Raw genomic sequence first — 20,990 nt, forward strand, 5'->3', positions numbered from 1 at the left:
TGGGACATCCCGTGGCCGGGGCTTGACTTCAGGTCAAGGGAGATGTCTTCCCTGGTGGCTCAGCTGGTAAAGAATCCGCCTGCAATGCGGGAGACCTGGGTTCGATCCCTGGGATGGGAAGATCCCCTGAAGGAGGGAAACGCTACCCACTCCAGTATTCTAGACTGGAGAATTCCATGGATTGTATAGTCCACGGGGTCACAAAGAGTTGCACAAGACTGAGCGATTTTCAGTCACTTTTTGACGCACGTGCCTTCTGGGATCGGCTGGCAGCCCTGGCCCCACTGCCACTGTGTAGGTGCCCTCAGGGCCAAGTACTGGACGCCTCTGGGGTGGCGTGGTGGGGCTGCTGGGGGGAAACCACCACTGAAAAGGCCCCAGATGTATCTGACTCTTGGCTTTTTCATCAGAAGAGGTCTAAGACCGCGTATCTGGATGTCAAGAGCCACTCAGGGGACAGAGACACCCCAGGCAAGCGCTCAAGATTTGCCAGGTACGCTCCTTCCAAGCTGCCTCCCTGGGCACTTTCCAGGATTGTGTTGCTGGAAGGCAGTGGCGTCTGCCTGCGAGGGAGGACCCGGGAGACAAGCTGGCCCCAAGAAGAGCCACCTGCGGCTGGAGGGACCCCGAGGCGGGGGCTCCAGGGGCGCCATGGCCACCTTCCTGTCTGAGGACTGCCCGGGAACACCCTGTCTGAGTTACCCACACTCCCGCCGGGGGCGCCTGCTGCGGTACTGTTAGCTTCTCGACGAGGGCCTCCACTCGTGACACCCAAGCTCTGGGCTCCCTGATTCCCGACCAGGTGACGGTGCCCCAGGGGAAGAGACCATCGCTGACTTGGATGGTCTCACATTCAACCAGTGGCTCCAAGGGCCGAGCGGCAGGGAGGTGAGGGGAAGGGCTGTGCGGGTCCCTGCGGGGGCGGGGGCTGCTGCAGTACAAGGTGCGAGGGTCAGGCTGCCTGCCAACTGCAGAGCGGCACGGCGCTGGCCCTCACCCCCAGGAGCTCCTGAGCTCAGGAGGCTGGCCCACATGCAGCTGGTCCGGACAAGACTGAGCAGCGCCATGCCCAGGGGCCCCGAGGCCGCAACCATCGGGAAGGGAAGACTCACCGGGCGTGTTGAGCAGGCCGGCTCTGCCGGGGGTGGGCGCCTGGAGCTCTGAGTGGCTGACCTGGAGGTCAGGGCCATCGAGGGGGCCTGGGTCATCCGTCTGGCCTGCAGGGGAAGAAGCGATTTCTGCCAGCACCTCCAGATCCTTTAGGATAACCTGGGGGGAGAAAAAGAGGATGATGGACCTGCACTGTGGTTGCGGACAGAGAGCTGCCTCCAGGGGCACCGGGAGGGCGACAGGCCACCTGGATTGTGGCTGTGAACGCTGAGACTGCTGCAAAGGATACGGACTCAGGAGAACAGAGGCAGACAGCAGATGGCAGCAAGTGGGGGAGAGAAGGCGGGTCAGCTCTTCTAATGAATGCTGCTCTCTGGTCCCCAGGAGACGAGGGTCTCAGGCCCAGGGCCCAGCCTGTGCAGTGGGGGCCCCAGGCTGGCCAGGCCCCGATGTTAACCAGCACTAGCCAGATGCTGATCCCACCAGGGCCACAATGACCCACACCAGGTCCAGCGGGTTATTTCCCTATGGAAAGTACGCTTGGGGAGACCCAGCACGCCTGAGAGGCCTGGCCCGTGAGATGTCCGCACCCTGAGTGGCCCCATGAAGCACAGGGAGGCCAGAGGAGGCAGCTGTCCCGGCTCTGAGCCGGAGGTGAGCCCTTGCCTATCCTTAGTCTCGCCCACGGGCACCTCCTCGAGGAACCAGGGGGTCCACTTCAGACTCAGCTCTAGTCCACAAACAGGGCTCTGCGCTCACAGTCCTGGCTTCACTCTCAACCCTGACATCAGCTGCCTGACTCTGGACCAGTGAACTTCACCATACCTGCCCCCCAGCCCCCCAGCTTCTGCTGAGCAGCACCCGCGCTCGCGCTGGTGGGAAGAGAGGCAAGGCCACAGGCTGCCCTGGGCCTTGTCCCCACGAGAGCGACCCTGGGGAGACAGGTGGCCCACAAGCTCTGCAACAGCAGTGCCTGTGCCAGCAGCACAGCCTGAGGGTGGCTGCCGGGCCTGGGAAGGGCTGAGCCCAGGTCTGCCAGGGAACTGGGGGTAGAGGGAGGCACACAGAGCATTCTCTTAACCAGCAGAAACTTCACGGACACAGGACCAGACCCAGAGACACATTCCCAGAACCTGAGCTGCGGTCCAGCCCCGGAGTGCGGTGTGTGGTGGGGGCGGACACCGGGCAGGGGCAGATCATCAAGGACCATTGCCTGGACACAGGGGGCAGTCTGAGCGCGACTTTGCAGCGGGCTGGGAGGCTCAGTCTCCTCCTGTGTGCCCTGGGGACTCGCCCTCGCCAGGGCACTGTGCCGATCTCAGGAGATGCTTCCTGTACGACTTCTGCATGGGGATCTTGAGGCCGAGCCTGCTGGTGGCCCTGCACAGGGACAGGGCAGGGACAGTGGCACACATACCCAGGCCTCCAGCCTCACCTCTGCATCAGGAGCATCTGCGTCACTTGTCCCTGCACGCCTCCTCCCCCCCGCAGGACCACATGGCCAGCAAAGCTGTGCTTCATATTCTGCATTCTCTCATTTTAGGAAGTTTAACACCAACCCGCAAATTAATGCAGATCACACACTTCTACTGTACAATTACAGCCGGAAATGTCTACAGGTTCCTTTAATAATCCTGGCCACCCCTCTCGTGCTTATGTATCAAAAGACACTTGTCTCTGGTCCCCTGGGGGCTAAAGCTAACAGACAGGTCACCTTGAAGCAAAACTGTGTGTACTTGTGTATACACACACACACACACACACACACACACACTCTAGTGAAAGCCCCCTTAAGTGGGAGCTGGAGAACAGCAACACTGTCCACTTCAGCCTCTAGAGCAAATGACTTGAGAGGGGCTGCCAAAACGGAGGGCAAGGAATGGCGTGAAGGGGAGCCACTTCAGGGTTCTCAGTCCAGCCCATCAAGCCCAGCCACTGGCTCTCCCCCAGCGGACCAGCAAAACTCAGTCCAAGCTGAATGTGGCTATGGGTAACCACCATCCTAGGCTAGGACTCTGCCTCTGCCTGGGGACTGGGGGGCGGTCCTGGGGGGCAGCGTCAATGGGGAGCCTGGGACAGCAGTGGGGACCACAAGGAGCCACCGTCCACTGGACCTGGCTCTGGTCTCTGTGCCATCAAGGCTGTTAGCGCTCCTCGTCCCTGAAGACCTCACGGCCCTCGGCTTGAGGGCAGGAAGTCTGGTGACAAGGACACGGTGGTCTCAGCAGCCTTGGTCACACTCAGGGCCTAGACACAAGGGGAGAAATGCCCCACGCGGCCTCAGGACATGCAGAGCCAGTCCCCCTGCCAGCTGGGCCCATGCCGGCGCTGGCCCGTGGTCCTGGCCCCGAGGATGGGAAAGGCTCACAGCAAGCGGGAGGAAGCCACGCCAATTAGTATGCGCTACACAGCTTTTCGCAGAATGAATATAAAGCATTTGTGCTTTCTATTTGTGTGAGAGAAAGAAGGGGGGAAGGAGAGGGAGGAAAAAGGTTACAAGAAAGCAATACTCTGCAGGAGCAGGAGGGCCTGCGGTTACCCCAGCAACGGGCGGGGACGGGGCAGGGGGAAGGCGCATCAGCCGGGCCCTGAGTGAGCTGGCCACCAACAGACAGAAAAGGTCAGCGGCGACTGGGGAAGAAAGCATCTGACAAAGCAGCTCCAGGAGGAAGGCGGCCGGGGTGAGGTGCACGGGGTGTCACGCCCTCCATGGCTTGGGGAGCAAAGTGAGGAAGGCCTTCCTTCTAGGAGGCGACTGGACAGCAGCAAAGGGCACGTTTCAGCATGGGAGGGGAGTCACTGTCTAGATAGGCTGCAACAGGCTGTCAGCCCCTGCCCTCCAGTGGGGGACAGCAGCTGCTTCCACCCCTCATTTACTGGTGCATCCAGGCACTCTCTGTCCCCACAGCATGGCCACAGACCAGCCCTGGAAAACCCCTTGCTGCAGGAGGTGCCCTTCTGTCTCCTGGAAATGCTCCTGCCTGCCTCTTCACCACCTTGGGACCAGGGGAGACCCAGAGCTTTGCAAGGCTAAGCCCCCAGGCCTGTCCTAGCCTCCCACCCAGACCCCTGGACACGGAGTCCCAGGCGAGGCACCCGGCAGCTGCAGAGCTGGGCAGGAAACGGAAGATGGATGGTTCTGGAGAGCTTCTGCCAAGGGATGGCTGGGAATACCTTCCATTTCCCTACCCACGTGTCTCTGAGAAACTCAGTCCAGAGGCTGGCTAGATCCCTGGTCAGCTGACTAGGCCCCAGATGTCAACGGGCTCAGCCTTCCAGTCCCACGAGCAGGGAAGGAACTCCCTGGGCTAGGCCCTCTGTAGTCCCAGTTGGCAGGAAGCCGCGCGAGTTTCTGAGGGCTGTGTCAGGGCTGGAGGGGAAGGGGACGCAGGCTGGAGGCCTGAGACCAAGGTCTGCGGGTACCGCCCAGGCCTAGCTGATGCCTCTGCCCAGAACAGGGCGACTGTAGAGCCATAGCTGAGGTCCCGGGCGGGTTGGGTTACCCCTTACTCTCGGGGAGTGGAGCTGAGAGCAAACAGAGAGGAGCTAGGCCGGGCCTGCATGGGAAGCCTTGCGGCCTCCTGACTGCTCCCACACAGGAGCCTGTCCCCTTCCTTCACGAGGGCTGTAGCCCAGGGGGCCAGGCCTCTCGAGCCCCGATGCCTGGTGGACTCATCCGGAGAACCCAGTCCAGGATGGTGGGCTGCCGGCCCAGGAGGGGTGCCTGGGGAGCCGGGAGGTGGGGGAGGATGTCTGTGGGCCTTGGCACAGCTCCTGTGTGCCCGAGTCCCCATGCAGCTCTGGGGGGCGGCAGCTGGCACCCACCTGCCCTCGACACAGCAGACCCAGGTTGGAGAAAGCAGGGACCAGCCCTGGCCCGGCCTGGCCCGAGGGGGTAGTGTTCCCAGAACAGCTTCCCACTAAGGGGGCGGGCGCAGGCCGGCCCAGCACTCCGGGGAGGTGGCCCGCAGCCTTGCCTTCTACACCACCAGGGCAGCTCTGCCAAAAAGACTCCCAGATCTGGGGGTGGGAGCAAGGGCACTGCTCAGCTTTAGACCTATTTTCCCACTGAGGAAACCACCCTGATTAAGACCTTGTATGCCTCGGTAAAACAAAAAACAACTTGGAAAAAAAAAGGAACAAGAATTCTGTCTTGGTTTGTTGCCTGACTTCGAACGCACACCCTTAGGAATCAGGAATGGTTTTCTTTTCTTTTTCTTCTGTTTGAGTGGACTCAGAAGTCCTTCCAAGGCACCAGTTCCGTGCCATACTGCCAAAGGGCAGCACCTGATGCTTATTAAGTTCCTCAGTGACAGTACAGCGCGGGTTCTGGCAGCTGGAACCATCCAGCCGCCGCCTCGGAGGGCAGAGGGGGATGAGGCCAGCCTGGGTGAGACGGCTTGGAGACAGGCCCCCAAGTTCCCGGGGTTAGCCGGCTTGGAGACAGGCCGCCCCCTTGCCTCCCACCCTGGGGCTTCCTGCTGAAGCCCTTGCTCACTCACAGCTCTGACTGGCAGGTGCCCCTGCAGGAGGTGAACTCTCCCCGTGAGCGGGCAGGGATGGGGAGGGGCCTCCGCGTGGGGCAGTGCGGGCACCGTTACAGCTCAGTCACCAGGCAATGGGCCGAGGGGCCGCTGTGTCCAGGGCCTGGCCTGTGACGACCAGGACAGCAGCACGGCCTCCCGCCTGCCGCCGGGTCTCTGCTCAACCCCAGCCCAGTGTGAGCCCTACTCAGCTCTTTCCGAGGGGGCAGGCCCAGGCCCCTGTGAGCGAGGAAGAGGGCAGAACAGGCCACAATGCGCTCTGCTGCCATCTGCCCGCCTCTTGCTTGGACACGCGCTCATGACACGTGTCTGGGGGCACTGGGTGCTGCAGTGACACAGACAGGGGCCTGGCCGGCCCGGAGGGGAGAGGAGTGGGCGGTGCACTGACCTTTATGGATTCACGGGGCATCAGGCCGAGATCCTGACCTAGTTACCTCGCTTCTCTGAGCTGGTTTCTGCTTGGTAAGGGGCGGACGCAGCAGAACGCTCGCCTGAAGGGCTGCTGTGGAGACGCTGAGGCCCGGTGCAGGCTGGGAACCGAGTGAGCGCCAGGCGCACTTCTGTCCTCAGTATCTCTAGCAGCTCCCCGCCCCGTCGGCGGGCCTTGCAAGCTGCCAACAAGAAGACGTCAGGGAAACGCAACCGACTCTGCTTTGGCCATCTCCGGAGGAGGAAAAACGGACACACGTCCCGGGAGAGATCCTGACTACTGACGATGCCCCGAGTGAGGCGGGGTGGGGTGTGCGTGTGAAAACAAGGGCCCTGGCCTGGCTGCCTTGGCGATGGCAGGGAGAGAAGGAGCTGGAACTGACAGACAGGGGCCTGTCCCCCACGAGGGTCTCGGTCAGAGACGAGCATCAGTCACTGGGGGCCCGTGGGGAACCCAGGCCACAAGGCCCCACCGAGAGAGCAGTTCACGGAGGCCCAGGCTGCGGCCCAGCAGCGGGGTGTTAAAGAGCTCCAGTGGATCTGACGGCGGCCCTGTGTGCGTGGCTCCCTCGGAGCACTCGTGGGTTGGTGGATGCGGCCTTTCTGGGTGAGATGCCTGATCACTTCTCAAGCTCAAGGAGAAACACGCTGGGGCAGCTGGCTGGCTCCTCGTGGGAGCCCCAGCCCTGTCCAGGGGAAGGTGGTTCCTACCCCCTCCCCTTTGTGACTGCTCCCTGGGCCCGACTTTTCCTGCTTTGGGAAATAAGCCGCCCCTCTGGGGAGCCTTCTGCCCAGTTATGGTGCGGCTCTGGGTCCTCACCTTCCATCAGTGGAGGGAATTCAGACAGAGATGAAGACTGAAGACCCTCCCAGCACAAACCTGTCTTCCTAGAGCAGGTGGTGGCAGCCAATGGCGGGTACTGAGGGCCCCTCCCCACCCCAAGGAGGTGCCCCCCAGTGCGATACTGGGCCTGAGACCACGGAGCCCCACCCGTGCACGGCAGCAGTCTGCTGCCAAGGCCTCCCCAGTGCCGATGGCCGGGGCCTCTGCTGGGCCACGGGGGCTGGGAGCCCCCATCCCCGGGGTGTGTGGCTGTAGGCCAGGTCTCTCCTGGCTGGCCACAGCTCCTCTCCCTGCTCATCTGTCCCTGCCCCTCATTTTCTCTCCCAAGCCCTGCAGGAAGCCACGGGGTCCGCTGCGAGAGCAGAGGACCAGCCCTGAGGCCTGCAGCAGGAGGGCCCTCATGTCCTCCCGGGCCATCGCGGCTGCCTCTCCCCGTGGGCGGCCCTCCACGGGCGGAACCGAGCCCCTGGCCGCCACTGTCTCGCCCCTCGTGCTCCGGGCTGGCGCCCGGCCGCACAACACACTCAGAATCAAAGCACGGGGTGGCGGGGTTGTTTTTGTTTGTTTTGGAGAGTGGATGGAATGAAAATTGGAGCGAAATAAAAACTGAGGCAAGGATATGAGAAGGAAAAACAAGCCCCATTCTTACGGCAGACTGTCCACTTTTGAGCAGGCTGCATTAGTATTCCGGGCGGTGGAGTCAGGACCACACAGCGTCAGGGCTGCAAGGGACCGAGCGCGATCCAGCCCGACCGCGGCTCAGGGAGGAAAACAGAGCGGACATGGAGCTGGTTCCAAACTGGGGAAGGAGTGCGTCAAGGCTGTATATCGTCACCCTGCCTATTTAACTTATATGCAGAGTACATCATGCGAAATGCCGGCTGAATGAAGCACAAGCTGGAATCAAGATTGCCGGGAGAAATATCAATAACCTCAGATATGCAGATGACACCACCCTTATGGCAGAAAGTGAAGAGGAACTAAAGAGCCTCTTGATAAAAGTGAAAGAGGAGAGTGAAAAAGTTGGCTTAAAACTCAACATTCAGAAAACTAAGATCATGGCATCCGGTCCCATCACTTTATGGCAAATAGATGGGGAAACAGTGGAAACAGTGGCTGACTTTATTTTTTTGGGCTCCAAAATCACTGCAGATGGTGACTGCAGCCATGAAATTAAAAGACGCTTACTCCTTGGAAGAAAAGCTATGACCAATCGAGATAACATATTAAAAAGCAAAGACGTTACTTTGCCAACAAAGATCCGTCTAGCCAAGGCTATGGTTTTTCCAGTGGTCATGTATGGATGTGAGAGTTGAACTATAAAGAAAGCTGATCGCCGAAGAATTGATGCTTTTGAACTGCGGTGTTGGAGAAGACTCTTGAGAGTCCCTTGGACTGTAAGGAGATCTAACCAGTTCATCCTAAAGGAGATCAGTCCTGGGTGTTCATTGGAAGGACTGATGCTAAAGCTGAAACTGCAATACTTTGGCCACCTCATGCGACGAGTTGACTGACTGGAAAAGACTCTGATGCTGGGAAAGGTTGGGGGCGGGAGGAGAAGGGGACGACAGAGAATGAGATGGCTGGATGGCATCACCGACTCTGTGGATATGAGTTTGAGTGAACTCCGGGAGTTGGAGTTGGTGATGGACAGGGAGGCCTGGTGTGCTGTGATTCATGGGGTCGCGGAAAGTCGGACACGACTGAGCGTCTGAACTGAACTGAGCCTGAGGACGTTCCGGGGAGGAGAGTGGAGACGGGGAGGTGCCTCAGCCTTACCATGGAATGGGGGCAGCACGGGGCAGAGGCTGTCCTCCTGCTCTCCACCGGGCAGCAACCACAGCACCCTCGGCTGTCCCAGCTCGGCTCACTGCTTCGGGGTGGGGCCCGGGGGGCTCAGCAGACCTGGGGCAGCCTGGGGGGCAGGTCAGAGCCAAGTGCATCCAGCCTGGATAGAGCAGTACCCCTCCCAGCGGCACTCTCACTGAGGTGAGTGAGGGCAGGCCTCGTGTGGGGTTTAAATGATCTGGGATCTGACAGATCTTCCAAAGCTGGCTCCTGGCAAGTTATCCCTTCATGCCTGAGCTTCCTCTCACGTCAAATGGGGGATAATGAAACTACTCCTGGACCACCAGGCAGATTCCTGAAGACAAAGGGTGTGATGCACTCTGACCAGCGCCATGACTCCATAAACTGGTTTCCGCCTCTCCTTCACCCAGACATGGGGTTCAGCAAATAGCACCCCCACGGTTTCTGAAGGAAGCCAGTGCGGGGGGGGGGTGTCAGACAGGCCACCCCCACCTCTCTAAGCTGCTGTCAGATGAAGGCAACAAGGGGGAACCCTTGTTTCTGGGGCGGACACAAAGGGATGGCCTATTTCCAGCAGCAGGAATTCCCTCCTGGGGGCATGATTTGCCCCTAAAGAATCTGAGGGTGATGGACAGGTTGTTAGGAAGGGCCAGGTTCAGATGGGGAGCCTTCCTCAGCCTCCTGAAACAGCGGTCGGTGGGGCACGTGGAGACACCCTGCCCTCCGTGCAGGTCAGAGCAGTCAGGCTCCCGGCCCAGGTCCCTGGGGAGGAGGGGCACCCGACCATTCTTCCAGACCTCTTCTGAAACTTAAAGCCTTTTTTTTTTTAATCCTACATGTTTTTGTTTAAAATAGATTTTCGATTTTTAGAGCAGTTTTCTGTTTGCAGCAACACCGAGCAGAAGGTAACAGAGGTTTTACACATACCTCCTGGCCCCGCATGCACACAGCCAGTGCTCCTGTTAAAATCAGCGTGCCTGCACTGAGGCACATCACCTCTGAAGCCCACAGTTGACACCGGGGTTTGCTCCGGGCATGTGTGTGACAACACGTACCTGCCGTGACCCGCAGAGGATCTGAAATGCAGGTGGGGAGGCAGCTGTGCTTGAGGCTGGGGTGGGGATGGGAACCACCGAGGCCCCTTCAGGCTGGCCACGCCATGGGTAACGTGAAGAGGACCCGTCCGTCATCCGGGGCTCACGGGCAGAGCCCGCCCGGGCAGCTGCGGGCTCAGGAGGTGGCTGACACTGGCACCTTCAGGCAGGGAAAGAGTGGCCCTGCCTCCCGCGGGTCCTGCAGAAAGCCCTGCGGATATGCCTTGCATTCCAGACTGTGGGATCAGGGTTGCATTTTCACTTAAAAACAAGTCATTGGATCGCTAGCTGATGGGAGGATTTCTACTCCAGTGCCAAGAATATTAATTTGACACCTGCAAAATTCTTTCTGACAAAAGGGATTTTCAGATCAAGGCTGCAAGGAGCAGTTGGTACTGAGGGAGCAGCCACTTATCCTGAATTAGGAGAAGCAAAGACAACCGAGGATCCCAGAGGGGTGTGGACTGCCGAGCTGTCCCTGGAAGGCAGAGGTGGGGGGTGGGGGGTGGGCAGAGAACCTGGAGGCCGTGTGCCCGGGGGGTGCTGGGGAGCGCGGCGGCGGTGGCAGAGTTGGGGCTCTGAGCCTCGTCCTCTCCCTGCGCCCAGCTCCTGCATCATGAACACCTGGTAGACTCTGTCCCCCGGGGCCAGTGCCTCTCCCCAAGGGTGACGAGTACGCGGGTTTATCACCATCACACTGGGAGAGGAAAACACCTGCAACATAGACCATAGATGGGATGTTCTGGATAAACGAAGCTCCTGTGAATCAATCGGAAAAGTGGACAACGGGTCACGGCGCTGAGGGAGAGCTTCTTCCGAAGCCCCACAGCCCTCTCCACAGCAGACGGGACAGTCTTCGAGAGAGCTTGCGGCACAAGAGAAAAAGGCCCGATGATGGGGTGATGACACGATGACTACGCGCGAGCTTGGGGGCCGCACATGGCGCAACACGCGCACAGAGGCTCCGCGGCGGAGCGCTCTGGGCAGACAGACCACACCCTAGTTGGGTGCCAGCTACTTCCCCTCTCCAGCCTTATTTTCTGAATTGCCAAAAGGAAATAATAACAGCATTCTCCTGCAAAAGAACCGTCAAGGGGTCTCTAGATACTACAGGGAAGGGGTCTAAACACATTCCCTGACACTGGGATGACTTCAGACAAGCTGGCGGTTATTAACGGGCTAACCCGGGCGTTGAGGCGCCTAGGCTGAGTGTGCAGCCCTGCGTGGGGCAGGCCGTGGTTACGTGCTATTAGCGAGGGGCCTCCCCCCACCCTGCTCTGGCTGTCGGCCGATCTGACTGAATGGGCTTTCAGGGTCTTGCACCCCTGGAGCTCCAATCTGAGATCAGGGCCGTGCCTGAAAGTAACTGGGGAAACCTCACAGAGGGCACTTTCTGGACACCCTGGAATGGAAGCTCGTTCCAGGAGAAGAGGGACTTTGTCTGGTTCATGGCTGCATTTCCACTGCCAAGTATACAGGACGCCCTCAAGGTCACCGGATTCAGCAGGCGCTACTTAGGGACAGGATTCTGGAGAAGAACCAGGACGTGGCAGGATCACGACTCAGCAGTGATACTGGGTTCCCAAATCCCTCCCCGGGAGACAGATGGGATGGCGGGGACTCTGAACTGCTCCTCACAGCAGCGTTGCCTGCCCGCCCCACCCGCGGCAACTGTCCCCAAGAGCAGCTGCAGCCTCCTCCCCACCGGAGGCCCACAAGATGCGCCCCAAACCCGACAACATTTGGCATCTCTCAGCAAATCGAGTTTCCAAAGCCACAACCTGAACAGAGCTGTTTAATGGACTGCATCTCCTCCGGCTCCCTTTAAATGCACACGAACACAAAAACCAACCGCGGGTGAAGAAGGCTGGATGGGATTAAACAACTCAATTTAAAGGACTGAAAACTCAGCTGCTTCCACTAAAGTCCAGGGGAAGGAACCAGTCAGTGAAGTTCTCTCCCTTTCTGTACTGAAATGAGGGCTGTAAGCGTGCAGTGAGTCAGTCCTAACTCACGCAGAGCGGGGCCATGTCTGCCTAGGCCTTGCACTGCAGTGGCGGGGGGTGGGGGGGAGGCGGGGGTGTGCATGTGCGCGCACACAGGTGCGAGGTGGACAGGCGGGAGGGGACCAGAGCAGAGTCCCAGACCATCTGCTCTAAGTTTTCAGGAGACGCAGAGGACCCGACAGGACCTGGAGGCAGACACTTGCTGTCTGAATCTCTCTGTGGCTCAGGGTCAGGGAGCAAAGTCAGGCTGCAGGCCAGCTGCTCGGGACCCCACACAAGCCAGGAGCCAGCCCAGGAGAGACCCAGGTACCCGCTGCACGGGAAGCTATGGGCCGGGCCCCACTCCCTTCTTCCCCAGCCCGTCCCCTCTTGCTCGGCACTGGGAGGTCTGCAGGTGTGCGCGCCTGCTGCCTCATGGGGCCCAGAGGAGGGCAGGAGGGGGCAGGAGAGGGGCTGGTCAGGGCCGGGACTGCCAACATCCAGCACGAAGCCGGGCAGGCATGAGCAGAGGGCAGGGATGCCTCCCAGGAGAAGGCAATGCCCGGCTGCAAGCCTTGCCCCTTGGCCAGGAGGTGGGGTGACCGACCAAGAAGGCCCCCGAGCAGGATGCCGCTGGCATGGTATGGGGAGGCTGAGGGTGCAGCCCTTGCCCACTCCACTCTGGGGTCTCCCCACTCGGGGTCACTCCTGCTGCCAGAGAGGGGGCCAGCCTCTCCCTTTAGTTTGTGGTGACCTCCAACAAAAGTGAAGACTCAGGGTCCAAGTTCAAACTGGAGGCCAGAAAGGAGTTCAGCTGAAAGGAATCACAACTGGTGCTCCGAGTGCTCAGCCGCTGCCTGGCACAGCACTTGGCGTTTTTCGAGACATTTCCCACACCCCTCTGCGCAGTCATTACCCCTCTGGATGGAGAAAGGAAACCGAGATGCAGGGTCGGGCAGCGGCCCTGGGCAGTGAGGCAGCCAAAGCTCGCCCTTGGGCTTCCTGCCAACCCTCCCCACGGCCTCAGGGGACTGGGGGCTCCCTGCTGGACTGGCTTCCTCACTGCCCAAACCCGGCACTGGTCAGAAGGGTCCGCAGAGCAAGAGCCTTTATCCCCAGAGGGCAGGAGACACAGCTTTCTCCCTGACAGCCGCTCCTTACCAGATAGGAGCAACGGGGGGACTTTCCGGGTGCTGGCTTAAGAGAACAACAGCAAAATAAGCCCCTCTAAGCTATACCGTGCCCTCAGCAGGGGAGGCCGGTGGCCAGGGCCCGGAGGAGGGCAGGGACCTACCTCGTCAGACTCGTCCGACAGTGTCTGCAGGAGCACGGGGAACAGGCTGTCCGTGTGCCGCGACATCTGTGGGGAGGGGCTGTGTGAGTGCCCGCGCCACCGCAGGCCTGTGGCAGGGGCCTCCCACCCCAGGACCATGCCACACTCCTGCCGCTCAGGGCTTCCCCAGAACGGAAATGACCAGGACCCTGCCAGGTGCGGGCAGGCCCTGCAGACCGCCCAGAAGCGCGGCCCCAGCCTGAAGGCTCACCTTGCGGGGGGTCTTGATGTACAGGTGGTAGAGCCATTTGAGGACGGCGATCCTGGTCATCATGCCGATGGCCGTGTCGCTGAGGTGGCAGTTCAGTACCTGCACGATCCCGTCCAGGTGGAGGGTGACCGGGGCCCTCTCTGCGCTGTGGGTGAGACCAGGAGGGAGCCGGGCTGAGGACCAGAGGCCCCTCCACAGCTGTGCCCCGGCCCCGCACACCCCCACATGGGGCTCCTGGGTGCTGCTCTGCCAGGCAGAAGCGCGGACACCCACGCTGCGGCAGGAGGGCCAGTCTGCTGGGCAGCCACCCATGGCCCCCTTTCTACCAGCGGGCTGCGCCAGAAAAGGTACAGAAGGGTGGACACCTCTGATGTCAAGAAGCTCGGGACCAGCGGACCTCATGGCTGAAAGGCAGTTCAGCGCCATCAGCACATTATGTCCAGAGCCTGTCAATGAAACAAAATGTCCCTGTCCAAAGAGTCCAGGGAAAGGCCGCAGGGACACCCCTAAGTAATACAGGCCCTGTCCCAGTCACCCGAAGCCCACTTCTCCAACGAGGACCCGTGGCGCTTCACCCGGTCACACGCAGGGCCCTTGGCACAGCAGCTGGCTGTGGGCCTTCAGAGCTGCCGCTGAGGTTGTTAACGTTCTCATCTGAGGCAGGAGGTGACAGGCTTGGCCTGTGGACTGGAGATTGCTCAGAATGCCTGTGCTCTAGGGCAGGGTGCAGGCTCCCTGCTCCCCTGGCCCGAAGCCTTGCTGGTCTCCAGGCAGAGAAAAGTCCCGCCAAGTAGCCCCGGGAAGGCTGGGTGCCGCTGGAACAGACCCTTAGCCCTCTGCCCAAAGTGGGGTCCCCAGGCAAAGGCTGGGGTTCTCTGGGATGGGGCTGGCGAGGACAGGGGGCCTTAGGGTGTCAGGAGGGGCTCCCTTCCCCTCTGATGCAGGACGCCATCGCCTGCCTGTACAAAACGGTCTTCCGTGGTATTTCCAGACTGCTCAATTATTCGTGTTAGGAACTCAATGCCTGTGCTTTCCCAATTTGCCTGCAGCCTCTCTGAAGCTTGCTTGATGTGAACTCCTAAAGGGCAGGGTTCTGACCTCTGTTAAGTGCTAAATGGAAGTGCTATTTAACATGGTTTGATGATTCCCCATGGAGTTCGTTTTGGGGGCACGAGCGGGCATGTCTAGCCTCTGGTAGCCCGGGGGCTGGGTGTGTGAGGGATGCTGCCCAGCAGACCAAGCCTTGGGGAGGGGCTGCCGCTGAGGCTCCTCGAGAGCCATGTGGCTGCAAGTGCTGGGGTCTTCCAAGGACAGCCAAGCATCTGGGTTCTCCAGCAGCCTGGACAGATGGGGAAACTCACGCACAGACAGACAAGCCCAGGGTGGCAAAGGCGGGCTCCCAGACAGTCTCAGCCACCCAGGAACCCGCTGCTCTTCACCTCTCTCTTTCTCACTATTAGAAATATAATGCAAGTCACATATGGAATTTTATGTTTTTTGGCTTTATATATTAAAAAGTATAAAGAAACAGGGGAAGTTAAATTTAACAATATATTTTAAGTAACCCAATAAACCCCAAGGGCTTCCCAGGCGGTACAGGGGTAAAGACTCCGCCTGCCAATGCAGGAGTTGCAGGTTTGATCCCTGGGTCGGGAAGATCCCCTGGAGGAGGAAATGGCAACCCACTCCAGTATTCCTGCCTAGGAAATCCCACGGACAGAGAAGCCTGGAGGGCTACAGTCTATGGGGTCGCAAAGAGTCGGATGCGACTGAGCGGCTGAGCACGCACTCATGTAATATGCCCCAAATGTCATTTCAACACATAATCAATATAAAAGTCAACACAGAGATTATTAACAGACTACGGCACACTCTTCGCAGTGTCCTGAGTCTCTGAACCCACGTGTCTCCTGCCCTCAGCGTCCTCGGCAGATTGGCCGCGGCGTGCGCAGAGGTCACAAGGGACAGAGGCGCCCAGCGTGGACTGCACGGCTCGGCGACGACCATCCAGGGCTGCCCACTTCTTCTTCTGACAATTTCCTCTTCTTCTCTGACAATTTCCTGATGTCTCTCTCCCTGTCTAACCTCCCGGTCCTGCTTTGCCCCATCGCACTAGCCTCCTCCTGGGCTCTTCTGGTGTGCTCTGTAAGCTCTCCTTGGGTGGGCAGGATCCCATGGCTGGAGACACTCCGGACACCTTCCTGGAGCCCGAGGTCTTAACGAAATGAGCTCGGAAAGCAGTGGGGAATGACCGGAAGCCCCTTCCTGACCCTGTGAGCCGAGGGCCCCAGGGAATCCCTTTCCACAGCAGAGGCTGCCACAAGGGCCCCAAGCTTGGCAGCTCGCTGCCGCTTCCTGGCTGGAACAGCCCTCAGGGAGAGGCCTGGAGGGTCCTCGGGACCTGGCACAGCTATGCTCTGAGCTGCTGGGGGGCGGGAGGCAGTGCTGAGCCCAGTTCCCCGCTGCACCTGCAGTCCAGGCCCCGTGGGGTGTATGAACCTTGGGGGTCGGGCTCTAACACTGAGCAATGAGGACAGTGGTGGTGCTGGAAATGAGCGCTCAGGTTCTGGGTAAGCACTCTGTGCTGGGTCGTGTGCCCACACAGCCCTGCTTATGTCCCCCAGGGCCCTGTGCCCGCAGCCGTGTCACTTCCCGTCTGGAGATGAGGGAATCAGAGCACGGAGGCACTAAGTAACCTGGGCACACCGTGTGGCTGCGAAGTGTGGAGCCGGCGGTTTGAACGTGGCGTCTGAGTCCAGGGTGGCCCTGCCCACTGCACGGCTCTGCCTCCTAACGCGCTGCACTCAAGCACCCTGGCAGCACCGTTTCTCAGGGAGGGGGACACCAAGGAAGCTGCTGCTCATCTCGGGGGGCCGGTGGACCAAATCCCAGTGGCCCCAGGAAGCCAGGCTAGACAGTCCCTCGGGCAGCCAAGCTCCTTAACTGACAACAGTCCTGAGGTGCTGTGGGCCCGCTAAGCGTGTCTACCGAGAACAGACACCGAGGGCCAGCCTGCGACTGGCACTGCCCTGGGGCCAGACAAGGGAGGAAGGGTGTCACGGAACCGGCACGAGAGCGGGCGGCATCCTGGGTGCCCACAGTGGCCCTCCCCAGACTGACGGTGAGGTGGGCGGTGGCTTCAACCAGCCAACAGGCCACCGGTCATGTGAGGCAGTCCCTTTGGTGCACAGTTGGGACACTACAGGACCTGCCCAAGGCCAGGAGGCCTGGAGCGTCCCTCCGTCAGCCGGGGATGCTCTCCCGGGCTCCCACGTCCCCTGGCTGGCTGGAGGTGAAGGGCACGAGAGGCCGAACAGCCCAGGGCACCGGGGACATGGAGAGCGGATGATCCCACCTCCGAGGGGCAGCTCTCAAGTTACCCTGCCAGGGGGGCCGGCTGCGCTGTCTGGGCTCAGCGTGCGCTCCCTGAGAAGCCGGGGCTCTGGAACCTGGGCTCTTCCTAGCACGGGCACGCTGCACCCGGTGCTCAGCTCCTGAACTGCTGGTCTGGAACCAGAGGTGTGCACAATCCACCCTGGCTCACCCTACCCAGAGAATGGAACGGAACTCACTCGTAGCTTAGAACACATTTCTGTACCAGTTCCAGAGAGTTGAGTTACACCTGGGGGCTTGTGAGTTATTTCATGCAAAACCCTATTCTCACCACGCACTTTCTCATAAAGCATCTCATGACGAAGGTCATACGTGTAAATGTACTATGACTTCCAAATGCGTGGTGGTACTGTGGCTGTTAAAATACTGACTTCAGGAATAAGGGTTCTGATATTACAAATACATCCTGATAAAGCCCAGCGCTTCTCCGTGGGAAGCAGCACTTTATTTCTGTAACATCTAACCCTTTATGGCACTCCTATGTTACAGCTCTAATCAAATTAGAACAAAGTTAAGTCTAAAAAAGGAACTGTTTCTAAATTCAGAGCTGTTCTTTTTATTTTTTATAAAAGATCTTTATTACATCTTTCAATCAGCAGGTACTAAAAGTTGGGAAGCACTGATTTCTAGATCTTTCTGCTTGCCTGCTGCAGCCAGCTATACCAGGAGACCTATACTGAATGCCCCTGATGACACTGGTCCTCTGAAACCAAGTCTAGTCTTGTGTACAGGGACACAGCCCAGAGCTTTCACCAGACGGTCACCTCACTGACCGTGTCTGCCAGGCGGGGATGCTCCTCTGTCACGGGAGGGGTCCCCACCAGGCCACTGCCTTCGGCGGGCCTGGACGCGGTGGGAGTAGCCCGTCTGTGCAGGCAGCGCCCAGGGTGAGCGTGCGTCAGAACCCTGCAGCCCAAGTTACGCTTTGCGGGCACCCTGCAAGAGGCCCACTTCGGGCAGCACCAAGCGGCAGAGCAGGCACCCCAGCCTCCATCCTCAGCTGCCGCCTCCAGCAGGAGGGCCGGGCTCAGGTTCCCGGCTCTGGAATTGCCCCCCTCTCTGGCATAGCCGGTGACTCAGGTTGGCAGCTGCCACGAGGAAGCCTCTGTCTGAGGGAGACAAAGTGCCAGATAACGTGTACTCCATTGGTTTTTTAATTTAAAAGGCTGGTTCAGCATTTGCTGCTGAACGACGGGTATAAAGCAAGACTTGGTTCCAGTCAGGGGTTCCTGGCCACAGTGCAGGAATTAGGGCCTCCTCTGGGCAGAGGAACCGCTGTCTCCCCAGTGAGGAGGGGGAGCCGTGCTCCCTGCACGGGGCCGTCAGTCACGGCTGATCTCTGGCCCTCCTGGACTGCCCCCTCCCCGTGGCCTAGATTAGTGACGAGGCTGCGCCAGGCCTTCCTGCCGCCAGCTTTGCCCTCTGCCCACATCTGTCCTCTCTCACACTGCCGGCGGGGCGAGACCATATGGCCCTCCCTGCCAGGACCCTCCGATTCCCAGAGTGGATCCTCCGCAGGGCAGGCCAGCCTGCCTGCATCTCCATCGAGACCTCTCCCCTGAGTTCCGGCATCCCACATCCACACCAGCCTCCTGACCTGCTCCGGTGGGATGCCCAGAGCCACCCTGAACTCTGCTCTCGACGGGCCCACTCACACCCGCTCCTCCTCCTGCTCAGCTTGGGAAATGAAACCAGGATGCCCTGAGTTGGCTCAACCCCAAATCTAGAAGCCTCCCCCCATCATTCCCCCCCCAACTCCATTCCATCCGTTGGCCAGTTCTGTCAATTCTACCTTCAAAACATCTCCAGTCTATCAACTTTCTCCATATTCTGCCACCTCTTTAGTTTGAGCCTCCGCCCCGGCTAACTGGGACGTGGCAGTGACCCTCTGACTGGTTTGCACCCACCTCAGACCCTCCTAATCCAGTCTCTATAGCAGCCCCGACCTCCCGTCCCTCCTCACCCTGACGTGGAGACAGCACTGCTACTGGGCTTGTGGGGTTTAAATGTAAACACCAGCGGAGCCCGACGGGTAGCACAGAGTGCAGGGCGTGGCCGGGCCCGGGAAGGCCTGCCTGAGCGCTTGAGGCTGGCAGCCACTGCTCCGGCGGGCCCTAACGCCCTTGGGGCCCCTGCACAACCATCACCACCCTTTCCCTTAACTCCCTGCTTGCGTCGCTGCCCCCACGCTGGAAAACCTCAAGCTTGGGGAAACCGCAAGGTTGAACACAGGTTCTGGATGTGGACAACAAACTAAACACAAATCAATGATACTCACTGGCTTGCTCCCACAATGTGGAGACCCTAGGAAGAGCCCACATTCACAGTCAGTACCCTGAAAACACCCGGGGTCCTAAGAGAGGAGTCAGTGAGAAAACCATGTGAACCGAGAGAAGAGCCTCAGGGTCTGCGGGGAAGAGGCTCCTGGGGATAAGTCTACGTTTTCTCTTGTGAGTGACCTGTGCCCCCAGGGCCCGCGCTCAGGGCTGGATTCAGAGCCAAGAACCCTCTACGGGAGGACCTCCATCCACTCCAGCCACGCAGCCAGCTGTGCCCAACAAAGCAGAACTGAGGCCCAGTGCAGGGGCTAAGACCGGGACAGGGTGGTGACAAGTCCCTCCCCGACCCTCATCCACCTGCAGAGCGCGGAGCGGCTGCCCGGGGCGGCCATCGCCCTGCCTGGCCTGCACTGCCCCCCCGTGGAAGGCGGCGCCACTGCAGCCAGCCCAGGAGGACAGCTCCCGCATCCCCGCCTGTGCACACACCGGCTCAGTCAATCACGGCACGTGCTCTGAGCTCCTTGAATGGCCTTCCCCAGAGAGCTGCACTGGCCTCACATTATCCTGGACAAGCAAATGGGGCTGGGCAAAGGCGCCTGCAAGGTCCCCCTGTGGTCGCCATGCGTTACCTACACTCTTATTGTTGTCTAGTCTCTAAAGTCCTGTCTGACTCTCCGTGGCCCCATGGACTGCATCCCGCCAGGCTCCTCTGTCCATGTGATTTCCCAGGCAAGAATACTGGAGTGGGTTGCCATTTCCTTCCCCAGGGGATCTTCCTGACCCAGGGCTTGAAGCTGGGTCTCCTGCACTGGCAGGCCGATTCTTTACCTTGAGTCCCTTAGAGCTACACTCTTATACTTCGTATTTACTGGTCTCTCACAGTCTCCAGTCCTTCCCAAGAGGCTATGTATCCCCCAGAACCAGGTGGCGTGGGCTGTTTAGTATCCTCTGGACTCCCTCATCAGACAGTTTGTGTCCTGCAAGTGCTGGCCCTGAGCAAAGTCTGCCTCAGGGTTTGCCACGGTTTCCTGTACCCAGAGAAGATGTAGGTTGCTAGCTCTCCACAAACAGCTTTGGCCATAACAAACCACTTACCTGGCTGGAGTGAAGACACTGATGCTGCTACTGAAGCTAGAGTCGCAAGAACCATCAGGCCCTCCTGGGGAGAGAAAGAGGAACGAGGCATCACGATAAAGGTCACGGGGGCCTTTAGAAGAACAAGGCCCCTGTTCACAAGGACGCACAGACCCTCTAGTCTCCCACACTTTGATTCTGGCTCTTGGAGAGGAATGTGGTTTGGGGGCCCTGAAGACCCAATGCCCAGTGGTTCCCTGAAGCTTCTGGATGGTAAGCATGCTTGTAGGTTCTCAGGCGCAGTGACCTCACAAGCAGGGGGTATCAGTGCTGAACGCATCTGGAGAATCTCAGAAGGGGCTGCTGGCAAATATTAAAAGTGACTTCTTGAACACTCAACATCACAAGCCACCAGGAAGCCATAAATCAAAACTACAACGAGATGCCATTTCACACCCATTAAATAAAAGACATATTGATAGCAAGTAATGGCGAGGAGGCGGAGAAATTGGAACCTTATACACTGCTGGTAGAAGTGGTAAATGGTGCAGCTGCTTCAGGAAAGAGTCCAATTACCTGAACAGGCCTGGGGGGAAGGTGAGGTAGACACCTGGGGCAGTCTGGGTGGGCCCGCCAGGAACAGCGCTGGGGCTCCCTCCCTCCCGCCTGCTGGGAACACACGTGTTTACCGATGAAATGATACGATATTTAAAACTGGCTTCAGATACACTGCTGAAAACTGGCTTCAGATGAATTTCCATTGTTTCCTATTTTCACTCTGAGACCTCGCTTCCGCTTGCGCAAGTGTGGGCACTTCCCCAGGACCCCGTTAGAGAGGGCTTCCGAGCAGGAGGGCCAGACCCGGGCGGCTTGAACAGACCTCGC

The 20,990-nt window shown here is 59.4% G+C and overlaps 1 protein-coding gene across 1 annotated transcript in view; it reads right to left on the reverse strand.

Moving 5' to 3' along the window:
* Positions 1 to 20,990, reverse strand: part of VAC14 (VAC14 component of PIKFYVE complex) — a 75,447-nt gene that overhangs the window by 40,322 nt on the left and 14,135 nt on the right. Inside the window, exons 10-13 of the mRNA XM_055413178.2 lie at positions 20,127 to 20,190; positions 13,360 to 13,504; positions 13,110 to 13,175; positions 1,113 to 1,269 (exon numbers count right to left, since the gene is read on the reverse strand). Coding sequence (XP_055269153.1) covers positions 1,113 to 1,269; positions 13,110 to 13,175; positions 13,360 to 13,504; positions 20,127 to 20,190 — 432 coding nt within the window. The remainder of the gene's footprint in view (positions 1 to 1,112; positions 1,270 to 13,109; positions 13,176 to 13,359; positions 13,505 to 20,126; positions 20,191 to 20,990) is intronic.

The sequence above is a fragment of the Moschus berezovskii genome, chromosome 22 (genome assembly GCF_049115385.1).
Source record: "Moschus berezovskii isolate FMDL1 chromosome 22, NW_MosBer_1.0, whole genome shotgun sequence".
Taxonomy (NCBI): domain Eukaryota; kingdom Metazoa; phylum Chordata; class Mammalia; order Artiodactyla; family Moschidae; genus Moschus; species Moschus berezovskii.